This window comes from Sebastes umbrosus, chromosome 10 (assembly GCF_015220745.1).
Source record: "Sebastes umbrosus isolate fSebUmb1 chromosome 10, fSebUmb1.pri, whole genome shotgun sequence".
Lineage (NCBI taxonomy): Eukaryota > Metazoa > Chordata > Actinopteri > Perciformes > Sebastidae > Sebastes > Sebastes umbrosus.
The window spans coordinates 11455346-11474056 of record NC_051278.1 but is presented as its reverse complement, the minus strand read 5'-3'; the positions used below and the strand labels follow the sequence as shown (position 1 = coordinate 11474056).

General features: G+C 42.9%; 1 protein-coding gene across 1 annotated transcript in view; it reads left to right on the top strand.

Moving 5' to 3' along the window:
• hs3st1l1 (heparan sulfate (glucosamine) 3-O-sulfotransferase 1-like1) overlaps positions 1 to 16469 on the top strand; it is a 36341-nt gene extending 19872 nt beyond the window's left edge. Inside the window, exon 3 of the mRNA XM_037783309.1 lies at positions 14919 to 16469. Within this exon, the coding sequence (XP_037639237.1) occupies positions 15099 to 16040 (942 nt within the window). The 5' untranslated portion in view covers positions 14919 to 15098 and the 3' untranslated portion in view covers positions 16041 to 16469. The remainder of the gene's footprint in view (positions 1 to 14918) is intronic.
• The last annotated feature ends 2242 nt before the right edge of the window (positions 16470 to 18711 follow it).

The window sequence follows — 18711 nt, the reverse complement described above, 5'->3', positions numbered from 1 at the left end:
CTATGGGTGCAGTTCTGATGTCTGATGTCAGACTCTACCGGACCGTTTTTGTGTCAAATTATTGATTTCTGAACTAAGTAGCTGAGTAATAAGCGGGATAATGTACAACAAGCGGGTCATTGTTGTGAAATAAACCCGTTCAGGGCGATGCAAGAAGGGGGTCCACCCCTCTGAAGATTGCCCTGTCGTGGTTTATTTCACCGCAATGACCGGCTCGCTGTACATTAGCCCTTACCTAATATTTATGATTTGAACTCGGTGCAGATCAGGGGATGTAAAACCTCTTAACAAACCTCACACCACAGGAATATATGAAGATTTAGAACCATCAAAAAATCAGGGCTTTGCTGACCTTTGTTGGGATGGGGGAATCGGGCCTGATTCTCGTGTAGTGTGCATAAGAAACTATAGATACACTGTTTTGTTACAGCCTCTCTTGGCCACATAGTGTGCTCCCTCTTGTGTGTTTACTGTATATGTGTCGGTGATCTCCCACTGCTGCAGCAGCAGGGGAGCCCCATAACCAGTACTGACACATCTAACTGTATAATGCTCCGACCTCTGGTGCGAGCAAACACAGGACACCCCTGTGGGAAACAGCTTTAAGTTGAATGCATTATTATCAGATCGCTAGCTGCAGCCTGCTGTGGAACCACTTCAGCGCTTGGCAGCCAAACAGCACATCACAGAAGGTCCAAATACTAAACCTCGAGTTCTGCAGTGCTGAATACATATTTGTGATGGCAGGAAAAACACTGGCAGATCTGTGGCGTGCGCCTACCAAGAGCACGCTGTTGTGCCAGAGCATGAGAGAGAAGTTATGTAGAACTACAACACACACAAGCTGTAGTTTGGGGAAATAAACATGAGATATCTTAGTTGACCTCCTCGACGAAAATACCATGCCCCTAGTGTGCATATACCTTAGTTAATATGTATTGCATGCTTTGCCCTGGAGTGCAGCTCACACAGTGCATAATTCACGACGTGGCTAAGGTGGGATTGCACTCGATGTATTACTTAATGCTGTTTATGAGCTGTAAGATTGATGCCGTTTAATAAACAACACTACAAGATCATAAAACTCTCTAAACATTACGCATTTTTCTGCACTTTACTCATCAGAGCTGAGATATGTTTGTCAGCACCCAGCAGGCGTTCCCATAGTTTTTCCTCATTAAACTATTCATCAGATAGGCCTCATCAAAGATTAAGAGTATCCTCACAGTTCATTACAAGATGCCCTGCTTTTTATTTGATGAAGTAATTCATCCATAATGCATGTGTATATTGCAGTTTTGCAGGAAGCCTGCGAGACTGGAGAACAGCGTCGGCTTTCCAAAGGCTTACACCCAAAGAAGAGGGAATAAAGTTGGTGCATTTTGTTTTGATTAAGTCGGCATTTCAGAGCATTCCCTCTGCGATGAACTGCGGAGCAATTACTTTACGGGGAAGATCAAACTCATTGTGAGAACGAGGAAAAGGCTTGATGGGGAAGCATGATAAGAATTACAGTAGCATTAAATCGGTGGAGCAGAATTAGCTTTATCTCAGCGCCGGTGATGAGGAGGCCGTTGCAGCTGGGAGATCTCGACGCTGTGAAAAGCACAGGTGCTTTATCAGAAGTGGCAGGCTGATGAGGATCATCAGGCCACTCTCTGATTGAATTACTTCTCATACAGTCTGTTGTTGTTTCTGACCGACCACGGAGCACTTCCCTGAGTGAGTCAGCGTCCCGGGGATTGGTTGCCTCTGCTCATCCAAGGGTGATGACCAAGTCAGCCTATTTTATCTTGCGAAAATGCCTCCTGGGAGTCCAGACAATGTCAGTTGATGCTTGAAATAAATCTCAGAGCGTTGACAAATATCAAAGCTGAACTGGAGGAAGCCTGAGCCAGGGTATGCAGCGAGATAACGGGAGATTGCCAATCCGGTGTCATTTCAACAATGGTGTGTTTAGGCTTTGTAACTGGAGGGGCAACGCCATGGTGAAATGACACTTTGTGTCTGGATGCAGCTTTGTTTGAACCCTGTCATTTCTGCCATAATCTGGAAAACCAAGACATGTCTTTATGCAGATTTTGCCATTGTAGCATAAACATATATTTTGTCCGTGAGGCCTTCATCAAGTTGGGTGGCTCATGTTCTACTTGTGCACAGATGGCAGTGGGCAGAAGGATCGGTAATTGGAAGAGACTGTATTGCATACTGAACCTCTCTGCAGGGAGCTGGAAACAGTGCTATACTGTGAAAGTTTAACTCAACGTATAGAAGATCACAGTTAACACACTGTAATTAGTGCCCGAGGCTACATGTGTCTGGGTGTACTAGCAAATGACAGATTACGGGCTCTTGAAGTCCGTAATGAATGCCTCTGCTGACAAGTGGGTGTGGATTAGGTCATTGTGTTACTCATCTGCTCCCGAAATAGCCAACTATTGCTTACCAGCAGAGCTGCAGTGTAATATCTTTTCAAAACAATGAAATGTTTTGTCTCCATCCTCAGTGTCACCGTGTGAAATGCTGCTCAGGTGTCACATAGAACCGTCTATATCACTATTAGATAGTGATGTATAATTATAGCATTATGGACTTCTCAGACTCAAGGTTGAAAGTCGAGTGCAGGTTTCCATCATTCGTCCAGTTTATTATCAGTCCTATCAGACCTATCAGATAGAGTTGGGCCAGTGTAAAAATGCTCAAACCTGTTTGATATTAAGCCACAACACTGGACCGATATACCAAATTCTACCATTAGGGGTCGCATTTGAGTCAAAAGCCACTTTAACAGCCCACCTTAAAGGGACTATTTGTAACTTTGTACGCGCATAAATGTAGGACGTTTGTGCAGAAATAACTGCTGCAGCTCCTCCAGACCAACAGAGGTTTTCCGTGTCTTGTGAAGTGACGGAGCGCTTCAGAGATTTACGTTGTCTTCTCGTTACTGACCGGGTGCCGGTGTCTCCTCTGCTCTCTCCGGCTGCGGGCGGAGAGAGCAGGGAGACACGCTGCAGAGCCCCGCTGCCTCAGCCTGCACTTAGTCAGGAAAAGCCAACACTAGGATCAGATCTAAATCATGTTCATGGAGAGACCTTCGTCTGGTCAGCTAACATTACTGCCAAGCAGCTGAAATATAGAGTGATATTGTGGTTTTAGCTGACTTGTGTCGCCTCACTGTTTTGAGTGATGCTCGTTCAGGTATATTGAGATCGAGCAAGCGCGAGCCCGACGCTGACTTTCGTTGATTTCACGGCCACAGGTGTCGCTGTTAAGAAGCATTTCTGAAAGTTACAAATAGTCCCTTTAAATGAGCCTGGGCCGAAACTTGTCTCTAACTTGAGGGCTAACCCCCTTTACTGTAACAAAGAACGTATATTGAAAAGAAGTGAGAGCCAATTGTTCGTTCCATTGCAACACCAGCGCCCAACAGCAGAGCTACGCCTCTGCCATTTTGGACTGAATGCGACTACCGGACAGCAATAAAACATCCACCTACAAAGTGCCATACAAAAGTAAAACAAAATGATTTCTATTCTATTGTCATAATGTCAATGTCTCTACCGAAATGGCCTGTGTTGAACAATAAAAATATAATAAATATGCGCACTACACAGACCATGGATGTATAGGAGGTTGTGTCCTGTGCGTTACTAAATAGCCTACATCTACATTAAATTCATCATGTCATGCTACTAGCACTACTAGCTACTGGCCAATAGCTGTTTGTTTGGGAACAGAGACGTTAAAACATCCACCACGGTACAGGTTTACAGCATACAGCCCATGGGTGTATTATAAGATAATAAAAGTGATGAATTACAGCCAATACATCCATTATTACAGCCGCATACAGCTAGCAGGAAGCTGGCAGAACCGGATATGTCATATGAGCGTGCAAGGCGGTGTAGTCCCGTGGGTCTGATGCAGGTTCATTATGCCGAGGAAAATAACTCTAGATTTGGTTATTAGCTAATTTTACAACTTTTAGGACATAACGATTTAAATGAGGGCCATTTAAGTGTTTTTACTGGGAAGTTGATTTACCTCAAAAACATGATCCTTGCTACTATACTCTTTGACTGTTATCGGCAGGTGGCAAGCAATACATGGGAGTTGTAGCATTTAATCACCGACAGTCTAAACTGTACACAAACTGCACTGCCACGTTCACAGCTATAATGTTACTGATAACTTCATGCTCATCGTCACTCAAACGCTCGCTCTCTCTGTCTCGACCAAACAATCGGTAACGTTACTGGCCACCGGGTTTGCAATACACCGGCAATACTACTTTCTAGTAAACAAACCACTTCCCCCGTTCCACCTCTACTGAAATGTGATCTCCTTCATGTTGCTGGCCTCGGCTCACGGCCTGTCAGAGACTAGTGGCTCCGTTAGTCCGTTTATAAACAAACATAATATTATGCTAATCACGTTGTCATATTGCTTATTACTAATACGATACAAGCTGGATTTAGCGCTGTGATGCCGTCGGCACCTGTTGCTGATGTAGGCTGCTTTTTAATTTTCCAGAATATGTCGTAATAACAAATGTCGGTTCAGCCGGTTTGCATAAAATCAAACCAGTGTGAGCTTGTACACCGGACCGGCAAAACCAGAAATCGACCCAACTCTACTATCTGACAATGACTAGTTAGTAGACCGAGATATTTATGTGTAAGAAAATTGGGGATTTGAGTAAAAGGGGATGAACAGAGGATCAAATGGGGACCGATGATGGGCCAGGGCGCGATCTGGGGAGGAACTCACAGCTTCATTTTCCCTCCCCCGTGGTTCCTGTAATGAGAAAAAGGGATGAGAGGAGGTAGAACTGAGATAAAAGAGAAAGAGAAACCCACCTATAGAGGTAGACACATGAAAAAATATTAATTGATCTGCTAACATTGATGTTGTGAATGCAGGAAAATGATATAAAATTAGTCTGAGATACTTATCCACCAGGTGGCCCCAGAGGAGAGTGTTACTGTGACACAGGTCCCAGTGGCATTGCATTGACTTACACTCAGTTGCCAGTTTATTAGGTACACTGAGCTAAAACTAATGCAGTCTTATATAACAGTCCAGTTTCATTGTCAGTTAATCTGTTGATTATTTTCTCAATTGATCGATTAGTTGTTTGGTCTATAAAATTGTCAGGAAATGGTGAAAAATGTGGATCAGTGTTTCCCAATGTCTTGTTTTGTACACAACTCAAAGATATTCAGTTTACTGTCAAAGAGGAGTAAAGAAACCAGAAAATATTCACATTTAAGAAGCTGGAATCAGAAAATTGACTTTTTTCTTTAAAAGATTACTCAAACCGATAAATCGATAATCAAAATAGTTGTTGATTAATTTGATAGATGACAACTAATCAATTAATCGTTGCAGCTCTAGCTATAATGTTCAGTTTTTGTTGAAACGAAGACGTTTAGATGGAACTTTATGATAATTTTTTTAGGATGTACATTGTGATCTAATACTAACATGGTCTTGTAAAAACAAAAAGAGCAAGTAGTTGTAGTCATTGCAGTGTCAATAGATCTCTGAACCTCTTATCCACAGATTGACACATGGTCTTGGGAGCTTCCACTCTTCTTTATTGTGACAGTTGGGGGTTAAATGCCTTGCTAACGGGAAACTAAGTCAAGGGCACCTCTGTTGTGGTTTTCTAGAGAGGGAAGGAGAACATTACTCATTCCCTAACTGCATTTTCCTGACCAGCCTGGAGATTGAAAGTGGCAACTCTCTGTTCTCAAGCTATTTACCAGTAATGTAAATAGATGGCGACAACTCACTCATTATTTCTTCACATCATGGTCAGGCTAGCTTTGTGGGAGGATTGAAATGCGCAGCAGCACTCAAGGTGTCTCTTTAAATTCCCCTTGCATGCTGATTTCCTTAGTGTTTTGGATACTTAAACCTGCAGTAGGCAGAATATTTTCTGGCATCATTGGGCAAAAATTCCAGATAACTAGACTTCTGCACCTCCTCATGGCTCTGTTTTCAGGCTTTAAAAAGATCTAGCCCGTGACGGGAGACTTTGACCAATCACAGGTCATTTCAGAGAGAGAGCGTTCCTATTGGCTGTTCATTCAACGGAGGCAGCTGTCAATCACTCGCAAACTCCGATCAAATCGTCAAACTAGGCAGTGCTGATGAAATATGAATTAATAATCTGTTACTGTAATGCCTATTTCTCTCCTCAAATGTTTTCAGAAACATCTTGTAGTGTACTGTTTAGCTGTAAAATGAGAACGTTTGCTCCGGCTGGTGGGCGGTGCTTGGTATTTCCTCAACAGATCTCAACATGGTTGCCGGGTCACAAACTTTCTCATTTTACAGCTAAACAGCACACTACAAGATGTTTCTGGAAACATTTTAGGCGAGAAATAGGCATTACAGTAACAGAATATTGATTCATATTTGATCAGCGCTGCCTAGTTTGACCGTTTGCTCAGAGTTTGCGAGTGATTGACAGCTGCTCAAAGACGACAGACTCCAGCTCGGCTGTGATTGGTTATTTCCTTCCAGTCTGTGAAATCTTGCAGATACCATTAAGAGCACCGGAGGACACAGAGGCACACAATGTTTTTCAGATTAACTGTCTCATGCACTACTGTCAGGATATAGTGTTTTATAAAAATATATTTTTTTAATCATATTTGCTCTAATTCTATCCACTGCTGCGTTAACACATAGTTGCAGCTCCTGGTTTTGTTCCAGCGTAGACCTAATTCCCAATAGAAATTAAACATGTTTTGGAGTGTCTGTATGAGACATATTTGAATCTAAGATAAAGAGAAGAAAAGATCATCTTTATCCTCCGTGAGAAGCTCAAGTCTTACGTTGTTGTAACAGAAATTAATAAATCGAGCCAGGCATCCTGCTGTGAACCAAAATGCATCCATAATTTAAAACCCATCCTGTATGTGGGAGTACAGCTTCAGAGTAACAGTTGGATGTGTGTGGGTGGGTAATACATTGTACTGTTTTTTTTGTTTTTCTGAGGGCCTGTTGGAGAGACTGGCTGAGGAAAAGAAGAAGGAGCAAAGGGGAAAGTGCAGAAAAAAATAGAATGGTGTTGAGTGCGTTTCTGTGTCCCAAGTGATAGTTTTTTTGGGGGATAGGTCACTGTATCTTGCAAGAGATCATCTAACAATTCTGTGAGCTCGTGAAACAAGAGAAATACAAGAGGCCGAGATGGAAAAAGACAAAGAAAAAACCTGGAGATAAGGAGGTTTGTTTCTCTGCACTCTTCTACCAGCCCGTTCACACGTTAAGGCGTATAAATGCCACGATAATGCACAAGGCGTTTAGCGTGTAATAAGTACACCTTTATTGATTACCACGTGTCATTTGTACGCCATGTATCCTGTACTGACGGCGTTGTAAACTCATCTGCATATAAATGCTACGGTAAGAGTTAGTGACGTAGTATAAACAGCAAGAAAGACCCTGGTGGCGGGTGGTGAGGTGGACGGGTCCAACAAACACAGGACTTTTAACCAGGAGACCCATGTTCATGACCGTTGTTGACTGGTATTTGTTAGTGACTTAGTTTACTTACCCAACCATGATGTTTTCCCTTACCCTAAGTTGTTTTCTTGCCTAAACCTAACTGCAGACGTTTGCGTGGCGTACAAATGATATGCGAAAAGGCTAAAATGCGTACACATGACAAGCAGAATGTCCGTGTAATGTGATGGTATTTATACGTCTTCCCGTGAGACCAGGTTGCTTCCACTTCAGATTACATATTTTGTCTTCAGCCATGCTGAAAACATATCCAGCTTCCATCGTAGCTGCATTTGTGTATTTATGATATGAATAATATCACCAATTAATACTTTTAACTTCCTCACTTGAAATCAATCCATTTAATAGCACAAAAGCCTCACTTTGCAATCAAGCTTTATTGCAGTAGTAATGATTTTGTACTAACGTCTCTAATGAGCGCTCATTAGAAAACAAAGCTGCCCTGTGCCATACCTGCTGCCCGTCACAGTTAATGGCGGAGGCCCTGCTGAATATGAATGAGGGTTTTATTCTGTAGACGTATAGAGGCGGCTGTTTGGGTTGATTAGTGGGAACCTGGTTTCCTGTGGCACTGAGAGGACCTGTGGAGCCCTCCTCTTAGCCTGGTGGGATATAATGAATAGTGCAGATCTGTTGGCTGTGCTGTCTGCTCAGGCAGCACTTTTGCTCTGGTGAAAGACAAGTTTTAAAGCCTAGATAATGATCGACAAGTGCAGCTCTCGTGCAGGGAGGTTCTGTATCACAGGTTCAAGTGGTTGATTTTGTTATATAAAGCCTTTGTCTGTACGGAGTTCCATTTTCAAACCCACTTACTCATAATTATACGTCAAGAAGCATATCCCTGCATGCAGGGATATGCTTCTTGAGCCAGCCATGTCTCCTAAAAATTATGTTCCCATATAACGAAACTGCATTGTTAAAAACGGATTTTCTCGCAGATTACGTTGGATTTGATGGATCACAAATACCTTTTTAATGATAGTCTGCGGAAGTGCACATAGGGAGGAGATCGGGGTGGATGGATAGGTCAAACAAACACAAGACTTTCACCCAGGAGACCGCTGTTAATGTCCTGTGTGAAACCAAAAGTCACTGTAGACTTATTTTAAATCTACATCCGTAATTTAAATAACGAAACCAACATACTTATTTTAAGCCAAAAATTATGTTTTTACTAAACCTAACAAAGTTGTTTTGTTGCGTTTTAGTTTTTTTTTTGTTTCAATTTATAACCACATGTTCAATGCCAAATTCACACCAGGCAGCAGCGAAGTGTGGCTCGCCGCAATAATTAATATTTTCTGTGGCCAGGAGGCGTGTTCATGTGTTTCAGGCGGGAAAAAAATCTTTATAACATAGTACATGTCCCAGGAATCCCAACCTTTAGTTTGGCTGCACTTCACCGCAGAATCAAACAGCCTCGGAGCAGCCCGGGAGCGACCGCCGCTGCTTTTCATACACAGCTCCCCGCAGGCCGCACTTCGCAGCTGCTCTGGTGTGAATTCAGCGTAGAACTGCGCAGAAAATAGGTTTCCCCTCGAAACGTAATTGAGAATGCAGTTTAGTTGTATGGGAACGTAATTTTGCAGGAGACAGGGTTGCTTGAGCAAATCATAGAGCTAATGCACACACAAACTCATTCACTTCACTAATCATTGATTTAATTGACGACAGCGCCAAGTCCCCTTTGCTTCCTGTCTCAAATTGATCCCCTCTCATTACCAAACTGATTGAAATTGAACTGCAAAATACTGAAACTTACCAATGTCTAGCCATTTTAAAAGGGAGGGTGGAAATGATATAGCAGTTTTCCTCCAGATGCCAGCTGCGATACCTCAATGCTCGGTATTTGCTGATACAGATTATCCGACACTGCTGTTTTTTCCTGAAATGTAAATTCTGTACACATTACTGTGACTGGGATCATTTTTATTTAGGCTAACGTGAGGCCAGAGATTGATGCGGCACTAAAAACTGAGTTAGTGGCCTATTGTGACTGAAAGAATGCAAGTGCAAATATGTTTTATTGACACTGACAATGATACCAAATCTACTTAATAAAGTAATTATCAGCACCAATACTCATCCAGCGTATAAGGTAATAACAAAAGTATTTGATAAAATACAACCCAGTCCATATATAGTATTTCCAGTTTCACCCGCATTTCACCAGAGCTAAATTTCACCTTGCCAGCTTTGGTTTCGTCACACCTTCGTGCTCACACCTGTAGAGGATTCAGATGCTGCACCTCCAGAGTCCCTGGAGGAAAATGAACAGAGGCAAAACATGCAAACTGCATACGCAAAGACCAGAGCCCAGATTTGAATCCAGACTGTCCTGCTGTGAGGCGGCAACGCTCACACTGAGCCACCACACACACACACACACACACACGCTGATGCTACTCTCCGGTGTCACTGAGGCCATGGTTCTTCCCTGCCAACCTGGATGTGTAACCTTCCTCTGGCCCCACAGTGTTCAGTGGAAATAGTCTCGGTTAAGTGGTCTGCCATGTGCCTGAATGAAAAGCTGGAAAAGATATGCATCAAGTGCTGCATAAAGCAATAAGGCCCAGTGGAATGTGAAACAATGGATCCTTCCAGGTGGCGGTGCGCTGTGAGAGGAGTGGGGGGAATTGGATGAGACAGGAAGCTCGTCTGGCTGCCTGGCTGTTAGCATTGGACTTGGCAGCTCTCTGCCAGGGAAACGCTGACAGGCAGGCGTGCCTGTCACAGCACATAAGTGCCTCCTTGCACAACCCCGGGCCCTGCAGGGCAGGTCAGCTCTCCTGCGCTCAGCTCACACGCCCAGTCCCACACTCAAGCCTCAGACTGGAGTGTGAAGCGGGGGGCATGTGTCACAGCCTTTATGTGGTTGACAGACTCTGAAAGGTGAGAGGAAGGCCACCGGTGACAAAGTAGAAATGAGCTATGCACATACTTCCCACGTACTTTGCCTAATATTAAGGGCTTCTTTAATTAAATTGTACTGAAACATAATTAATAAAAACAACTCACGTACACAGATTTCATCAAAGTTATTTTTATGCATGCCTCAGTAATCAATGATTATCCTCAAATTTAATTTGTTGACACAAACCGGCTCTAATTATCCTAAAATGTCATCTTTCTTTTACAATGATGGATCATTTTGGAATTAAACTATTCATTTTTTTTATCTGTTACCTTGGTATTTTACTGTAGAAACTCACCGGGGATTAGGCAAGACGGAAATGTCACAAGATGATATTTCAGAATCAGAAATACGTCACACTGATCCCTTGGGGGGAATTGGGATGTTACATTTGCTCTTATATATATAAGCATAAAGAAAAGAAGTAAAATAGAAGTAAAAGAGTATGTAAAATGTAAATTATGTACATAATGCTACAATATATAACACAGTATATATAAAGTTATATGTAAGGGTTTAATGTACAGAGAGCAGGTCATTGTTGTGACATAAACCTTGACAGGGCGATGCGGCGGTCTGGCATCGCCCTTAAGTGGTTTATTTCATAACAATGACCTGCTCTCTGTACATTATCCTGCTTATTACACGGCTACTTACTTAAGAAATCCATAATTTGACACAAAAACAGTCCTCCGCAGTCCGACATCTAAACTGCGTCCATAGCAACGGTCTGTTATACATAGCAACGGTCTGTTATAAAGAAATAACAGACAGTAGAACGCCATGATTGACCAATCAGAATTGATTATCCAACAAAATCGTGTAATAAAAATAAATAATAAAAATAAGAAATGAGAAATATAAGAAATATGTACAAATATGTGCATCAAATACATACAATGTCAAACCACAGTGTAAATGAGTAAATAAAGTATTGCACAGTTGAATTACTGCACAAATTATTGTACAGTTAAGTCAGTATTTCACGTAAGTAATAAGAGATTATGGGGTAGTAGCTTCTGACAGGTGAAATCAGTCCAGCTCCAGTCTATTGATTCAGAGTGTTTGACAATCTGAGGGCGGAGTTGTAAAGTTTGGTGGCCACAGGCAGGAATGACTTCCTGTGGCGCTCTGTGGTGCATCTCGGTGGAATGAGTCTTGCACTGAATGTCCTCCTGTGTTTGACCAGCAGGTCATGGAGTGGGTGGGAGACATTATCCAAGATGACATGTAACTTGGACACCGCCGTTAGGGAGTCCAGCTCCAACCCCACAACGTCACTGGCCTTGAGGATCAGTTTGTTGAGTCTGTTAGCATCCGCTACTCTCAACCTGCTGCCCAGTTTTGTCTAAAAGGTAACTCTCGCGAGATAGTTAAGGTTAGGCGTTGACCTTGAATAGTTAAGGTTAGGTATTGACCTTTACGGGTTACCTTCTTGACATGACCCTGCTGTCCCAGTACACAACAACAAACAGGATAGCACTGGCCACCACTGACTCATAAAACATCCACAGCATTGTCCTGCAGATGTTGAATGAACTCAACCTCCTCAGAAAATAGAGATGGCCTGATCTCGTGGTTGGAAACGGGTCACTAGTGCCTTTGCCCTCTTCAAATCCACTAAATTGTGTTTTAAAACAAAAATGTATTAGTGTGGATGTAGTTCGTTGGCCCTGTCCAAGCTGCCTTCAACTCCTCTGTTGCCAGTCGGCCTGAAACCAGTGATGGTCTCCATGCTCCTCCAGACCTTTCTCCCAGCTTCCTCCTGTACTCTTTAGCCTCCATGATCTTCACTTTCAGCTCCCTTTGTATTGTTCTCAGCTGCCTGTTACAATTTCTAAAAGCCCTCTTCTTTCGTCAGCCTCGCTTTATAAAGAGGAGGTAGAACAGACTTTCTGTATTTCTTTTCTGATTGACAAAATTGGACAGAAAACGCTGCAAAGAAAAAAAAGTACTTAAAAGTGCAGCCTCCCCGCTGCTGTAGACCTTTTCATTCAGTTGCTAGGGCAACAGCTTTGGGCCAAGTTCACTTACGGTCAACTGCTGCATTAACAAACAATGCAACAGGAAATACGAAGGGGCCCATTTACAATGTTTATGTTGTCAAGTTTGAAATGGTCTATAAAAGCCATGGAATATCACAGTTCTTTGATAATTTACGCCTTTTCCATTTTAAACCCCGATAGATGTAATTACAGTAAATGCCATCTACAGAAAGTGAAGCAGGAATTCAGCATCTTACTGGTAGTGAAGACTAAAATCACATCACTGAGTGTTGAAGTGACCTCCATAGAAGAAGAATCAAATGATCTGTAACCAGGGCTGGGAGGATACTTGTGTGGCGATTCGATATGTATTGCGATTTTTAAGTATTGCGATTCGATATTATGATTTATTGTGATTTTTGTTAACTTTTTTAACATTAGACCATGGGAAAAAGTTGAATCATACACTTTTAGGGATTTTACCCTGGAAAATATCTTAATTAATACAGTAAAAAACGGTTTGATATTCAGTATGTGTGTAGTCAGAGATGTCCTGAAGTCAAATATATCAGTCATTGTCAGGCATTATTTATCATTTATCAAAGAATAAAGACATTTCCCTCACAATTTAGTGGTATTTTCTTTTTAATTTATAAGGGACATGTACTGTTTTATACTTCTAGTGAATATAATCTAATCAATCTTTATTCCATATATGTATTTTGTATATACAGTTAACACCTTATTTGGAAAACTGGACGTAGTCACACGTGTCTACTTCCACTAACTTCGCCAAGTCTGCCGCTAACTCTTACTGTCAGCTCTGTTCTCTTTATACATCCATGGTCAGCTCCATCGTAGCTGTTTGAATGCATTTAACATAAATGTCAGTATATGGGTGCTCTACAGTTGTAGCATCGGCTAATTTAACCACAGAGATGAGAGTGACAGCTGGTTTGACCGCACGGTACCGCAATACGATAACATTTTCTGACAATGACAGAGTTAGCCTGCAGCTTTAGCCATCATGTCGAACTCTGCTTTCACTGGCAATGTATGAAACCCAAAGTGTTTCCATACTTTACTGTATGTGTAGTGTTTACCACTTTGGATTTAAAATGTGAGGGTGCAGGTCCTATCCACTCGGACCGTCTGCCGTTTTCTACTTTCTCATGTCGGCTCGCTGCGGTTTGTTTTGGTTGACGGATACGGAACGGATATGACGTCACGTTTCTCAGACTACAACAATAAAAGCGGTAACTTCCTTCTACCTCCACATAGACTCAAATGAAGCAAATATATCGATTTCAAAAACGTAAAAAAATAAGAATCGTGATACATAGGTGAATTGATTTTTTTTTTTTTCACCCCTACTTGTAACCCATTTTTGGCCTACAATATAAATGATGAGTAATACACAATCTGTCTGCTGTATGTATCCAGAATAGTACTCTGTACTAGTGTGTGTGTGTGTGTGTGTGTGTGTGTGTGTCTGGCAGTCTGTTCCCAGGCAGGGAATATCTTGGTTTGTTGAGATTACCTTACCGTGGCCTTTGCTGTGGAAGCTGGATGTTTGCATAGCCCTGCCCCGTTGTTTTGACTAGCGCAGTGTAAGCAGCAGCTCTCTCAGCTTTTTGTTTTTTAAATTAATTCCATGACATATAAAAAACAAATGTGTTCTGCTATTTCAGCTTCTTGCTACAGAGCAGGGGAACATTTTTACATATGTTATTTCTTGGCAAACCATTTCACAGAGCATATTGAAGGCAAGAAAACAGGGCAAATATTACAATATTAAACAGCCCTTGTGATAAAAGATAAAAAGTGAAGACGAGACAGCTAATTTGAATTTTCCCGTGGTTTTGAAGGGCTCCTCAGCAACATTGTACGTCTAATTTAATGCTCTAAATCCTTCTCCTCGTGTTTGCTGAATTTCATTGCCCCAGTATTGATCTTCCTTGGCATGTATCGGAAATCAAAGTCACCTAGAAGTGAGAACTCATCTGATTCCCTGCAATAAATTTGTCTTTATAAGTCTCCAAATGCCTCGACTTCGGTGCTCCGGTGGGGTATCGATTCGACTGTGGATTTTGACCCTCTAAAGGAAGACAGAGCGCTGGCCTCGTCTCCTGGCCTTCAGCCACAGTTGCATATCTCAGGCACATTTTCTAACGAGCTGTCTGGCTAAATGTTTTTCAGCCGGAGAAATTACAGTTTCAATTGAAAGTGACTTTATAGAGTTCGAGGAGAAAGCAGATGGGAAGCGGGAAGATGAAAAGAGACTCAAAGAAAGATGAATTGAGATTATCCTTTTGTGATGATACACTTATAACAGACATGGATTGTATTTATGGCTGGATTGCTTTTTCAGGCGAATGAGGAAAGTGCCATTTCAGTATAATACAGACATTCATTCTGCTTTATATGCCTGAAATCTGAAAGCCTTTTCTTCTTTTTTTTGTCTTTGTTCTTCCCTACAGATGTGCTGTGGACTGCCGATGATTTCTCCTCCTCCTCCGGTTCAAATTCAATGGCAGACAAAGACTGCACTTCTCACTGCGCTTGTTATCACTGAGCTCAGAGAGACAGATCTGGTCCACAGCTAAACCATTGTCTCCTTTCCTTGCTTCTGTGTCTTTGCCAATCTTCATACCATCACCATGACTTGTTACCTGGCGTCTGCCTTTCTTCTGGTTCTCCAGACATATGCCGCCCCGCCTGAGTTCATCCAGACAGGATTTGGCATAACACTGGACCCTATGGACCTTGATCCTGGACTAGCAGTTAACGTCTCTGGAGATGTACCCTCCTCTCCACCCCCGGGGACGAGTAAAAGAGCCCCACACAGTATCATTATTGGGGTACGCAAGGGGGGCACGAGAGCCCTGTTGGAGATGCTCGACATACACCCTGAGGTTGCTGCCGCCGCCACCGAGGTGCACTTCTTCGACTGGGATGAGAACTATGCCAAGGGCTTCGAGTGGTACCGCGACTTGATGCCATACTCGTACCCACACCAGATCACAGTGGAGAAAACTCCAGGCTACTTCACGTCAGCCCTCGCGCCAGAACGCATCTGCGCCATGAACTCGTCCATAAAGCTGCTGCTGATCTTGCGAGAGCCGGCCGAGCGGGTCATCTCCGACTACACCCAGGTGTACTTCAACCGGCTGGAGAACCACAAGCCGGTGCAAGCCATCGAGAACCTGCTAGTGCGCAACGGAGCCCTGAACATCCGGTACAAGGCCATTCAGAGGAGCCTGTACGACGTCCACATGCGCAACTGGCTGCGCCACTTCCCCCTGGAGCAGATACACATCGTAGACGGGGACGCTCTGATCCGAGACCCGTTGCCGGAGCTTCAGAAGGTGGAGCGCTTCCTGAACTTGCCTCCAAGGATAGTATCGTCCAACTTCTACTTCAACCAGACCAAGGGGTTTTACTGCATCCGAAGCGACGGTCGAGAGCGCTGTCTGCACGAGTCTAAGGGACGTCCTCACCCGGCGGTGAACAGCACCGTCCTCCAGCAGCTCCGCTCCTACCTGCAGGAACACAACCGAACCTTCTTCAGGCTGGTGAAGCGCACCTTCGACTGGCAATAAGATCACAAATCAGACTCACGGGAGCCACTACCTTGTCCTGCGACGACGACAAAACGGGGGCATAAAGCACTTTACAGAACTGACATTTAAAAACCCCTTTGAATAGCCTCTCAATAAGAACTGTTGTGATCTCTGGTTTCAGCAGAGCAGCTCTATATTTACATGATAAGGCAGAAAAATTGTAACTAGAGGCGTAAGATTAAATGGAAGAATCTCCAAGCTTAATAAGTCATTTTCTCTGTGCTGGAAGCGTTTAAGTGATCAAATTGCAGCGAAAACATTTATGGACCTGATGAACTTCTTTTCCCCTCTCTCTCTCTCTCTCTCTCTCTCTCTCTCTCTCTCTCTCTCTCTCTCTCTCTCTCTTTCTCCCTTTCTCTTGTTTGATATTCTTGTTCTTGATAATAAATTGTTCTGCTTTCAAATGTACCAGAAAAGTGGCATTTTTTCTCTCCATTTCATTCTGGCCATCAAAAAGCCCCCGGAGCCCTCTCACCTGTGTTATTTAGGGAGCATACGAAGATCGGCAGAGGCATTAGAATAAGCCTTTGATTTGCTGTGGTGGAAGGTAGACATTAATGCGAGGAAATGGGTACCCTGGAGCAGCGCTTTAGTAGTACAGGAATCACTAATGGCTTTGGACATTGAAGGTAGCCTGTGCCTGCAGCTAAATCAGTCAAATCTCCATAGTCAGCAAGCTCAAAAAGAAAAGAAAAATCCAGGGAGCTGCTGTTGCATTTTGCTCAAACAACTTGCTCAGGTGTTAAATGTAGTTGTTAAATCAAAAGCTGTAAAACATTCACAAATGATACTGTTTATGTTTAGATTATGTCTTTACTGAATCATACATCGCAGGCAGTTTTTCCCAGAAACATCCCATACGACAACAGATGAACATGGGTCATGTTTCTTTCATTGATTCGGCTTTAAACAGCAGCCAAAGCTACAGCTCCACTGGGATCTAATGTTCATGTGATCTCCCCTCTCTGTCTGCTGGAATAAGCACTATAACTCTCCTGAGGCGGGTAGTCGCTACAGTGGATCTATATCCGGAACAGAAGATGGGGGGGGGACATGTAGCTGTGGGCTATATAGAAATATGTTGAATATTTATATGAATAGTGTAGTACGCTGGTGACCAGGGGTTTTAAATTATAATTAGACTGGGAAATGTGTGTACACAAGTTCTGTGTGATGACAAAGGCAGTGCTAAATCCCCCCATGCCTCGCGCTCAGGGACTTTTCTCCCTTCTGCTCACCAGGGGGCACTTGGACTCCAGAGTTACTCACGAGGGAATGAGGAAATGTGTCTAGACGTGCTCTTTCTAGGATCCCCCTCTGCCGGTGCAAACACAGGTGAAGAGCCTTTGACAATTACCTCCTAACCCTGGCCGACGCCTGTCTGCTCCAGTACGTATCACCCCGCCGCTCAGCTGGAAGAGAACGAAACAAGCGGCCTCGCCACAACACACACACATACACACATGCGTTACCACTCATTCCCAAGGTGTTACATTGGCGCAGCACACTGTTTCCATTAAGCAGGTGGGCAGGAAGGACAAAAGGGCATGTTTTGCTTACAATATGAGAGAACACACCGAACAAATCCCCATTTATAGCCTTTATTTACTTGACGCAGAGTTGAGTGAGTATGCTTGCTGTTCTTACAGAAACACTGGCAGCTGCATAGTGCATCTGTAGCTGTCTAATGTAGGACTCTAAAGAACTGCAGTCAGCAATGGGTTGTTTAAGGCGAAGGATATTTTTTATCAGCAAATCCCCCTGAAGCTCATATCATTGCAACAATATGACTCTGTCATGGAGTTCTGTAGGCAAACGCTTTCATACAGTGTTCAAGCTGTGACTACACTGTCATTCTTTTTGTAGGTTAATCCCTAAAATAATACTGCCACAGCAAATGTATCCGTGTGTTATTCTTACTGTTTATATATCAAGACCACAATGGAGATTCTGGTCTTTAGCGTGTAATAAGAACGTCTTTTATTGCTTTTGGCATCATTTGTACGCCATGTAGTCTGTACTGACTGCAATGTAAAAATATCTGTGTGAATATGCTACACAAAAAGTGAGAAAAGACCGTATGTGGCGGGCGGGTGGGGAGGTGGATGGGTTCAACACACCAGGAGACCGGTGTTCGAGACCAGTGTTTAGCTTTGTAAGTTACGTTAGTGATGTTTGTCATATTTTTTTAGTGACGTTTGTGATGTGTTTTCTGTACAAACGTTACGTTGTTTCCGGCATATATTTTACTTAGTTTACTTACTTATTTTAAGCTCAACCATGACGTTTTTCCTAAACCTAACGAAGTGGTTTTGTTGCCTAAACCTTACTGCGGATCTATCTAGAGCCAGTTGGTGTAAGAGTGGCGTAGATCATTTAGAGCACAGCCAGTGAGTAGAGTGTGTACGTGGGAAGTGAGTGGTGAAGCAAGAGAGAGAGAGAGCGGCAGCGACAGGAGCAAGTAACGTTATTAACTCCGGCACAAGCAGGAAAAGTTAACAGAGTTTGGTTTTTATCCATTCTGGGCTACTGTAGAAACATGACGGACTCTGTGAAGAACACCCGCTTCCTATGTAGATATAAACGGCTCATTCTAAGGTAACGACAATACAACGATTCTTATTATCAGGTGATTATACACTAAAGAAAA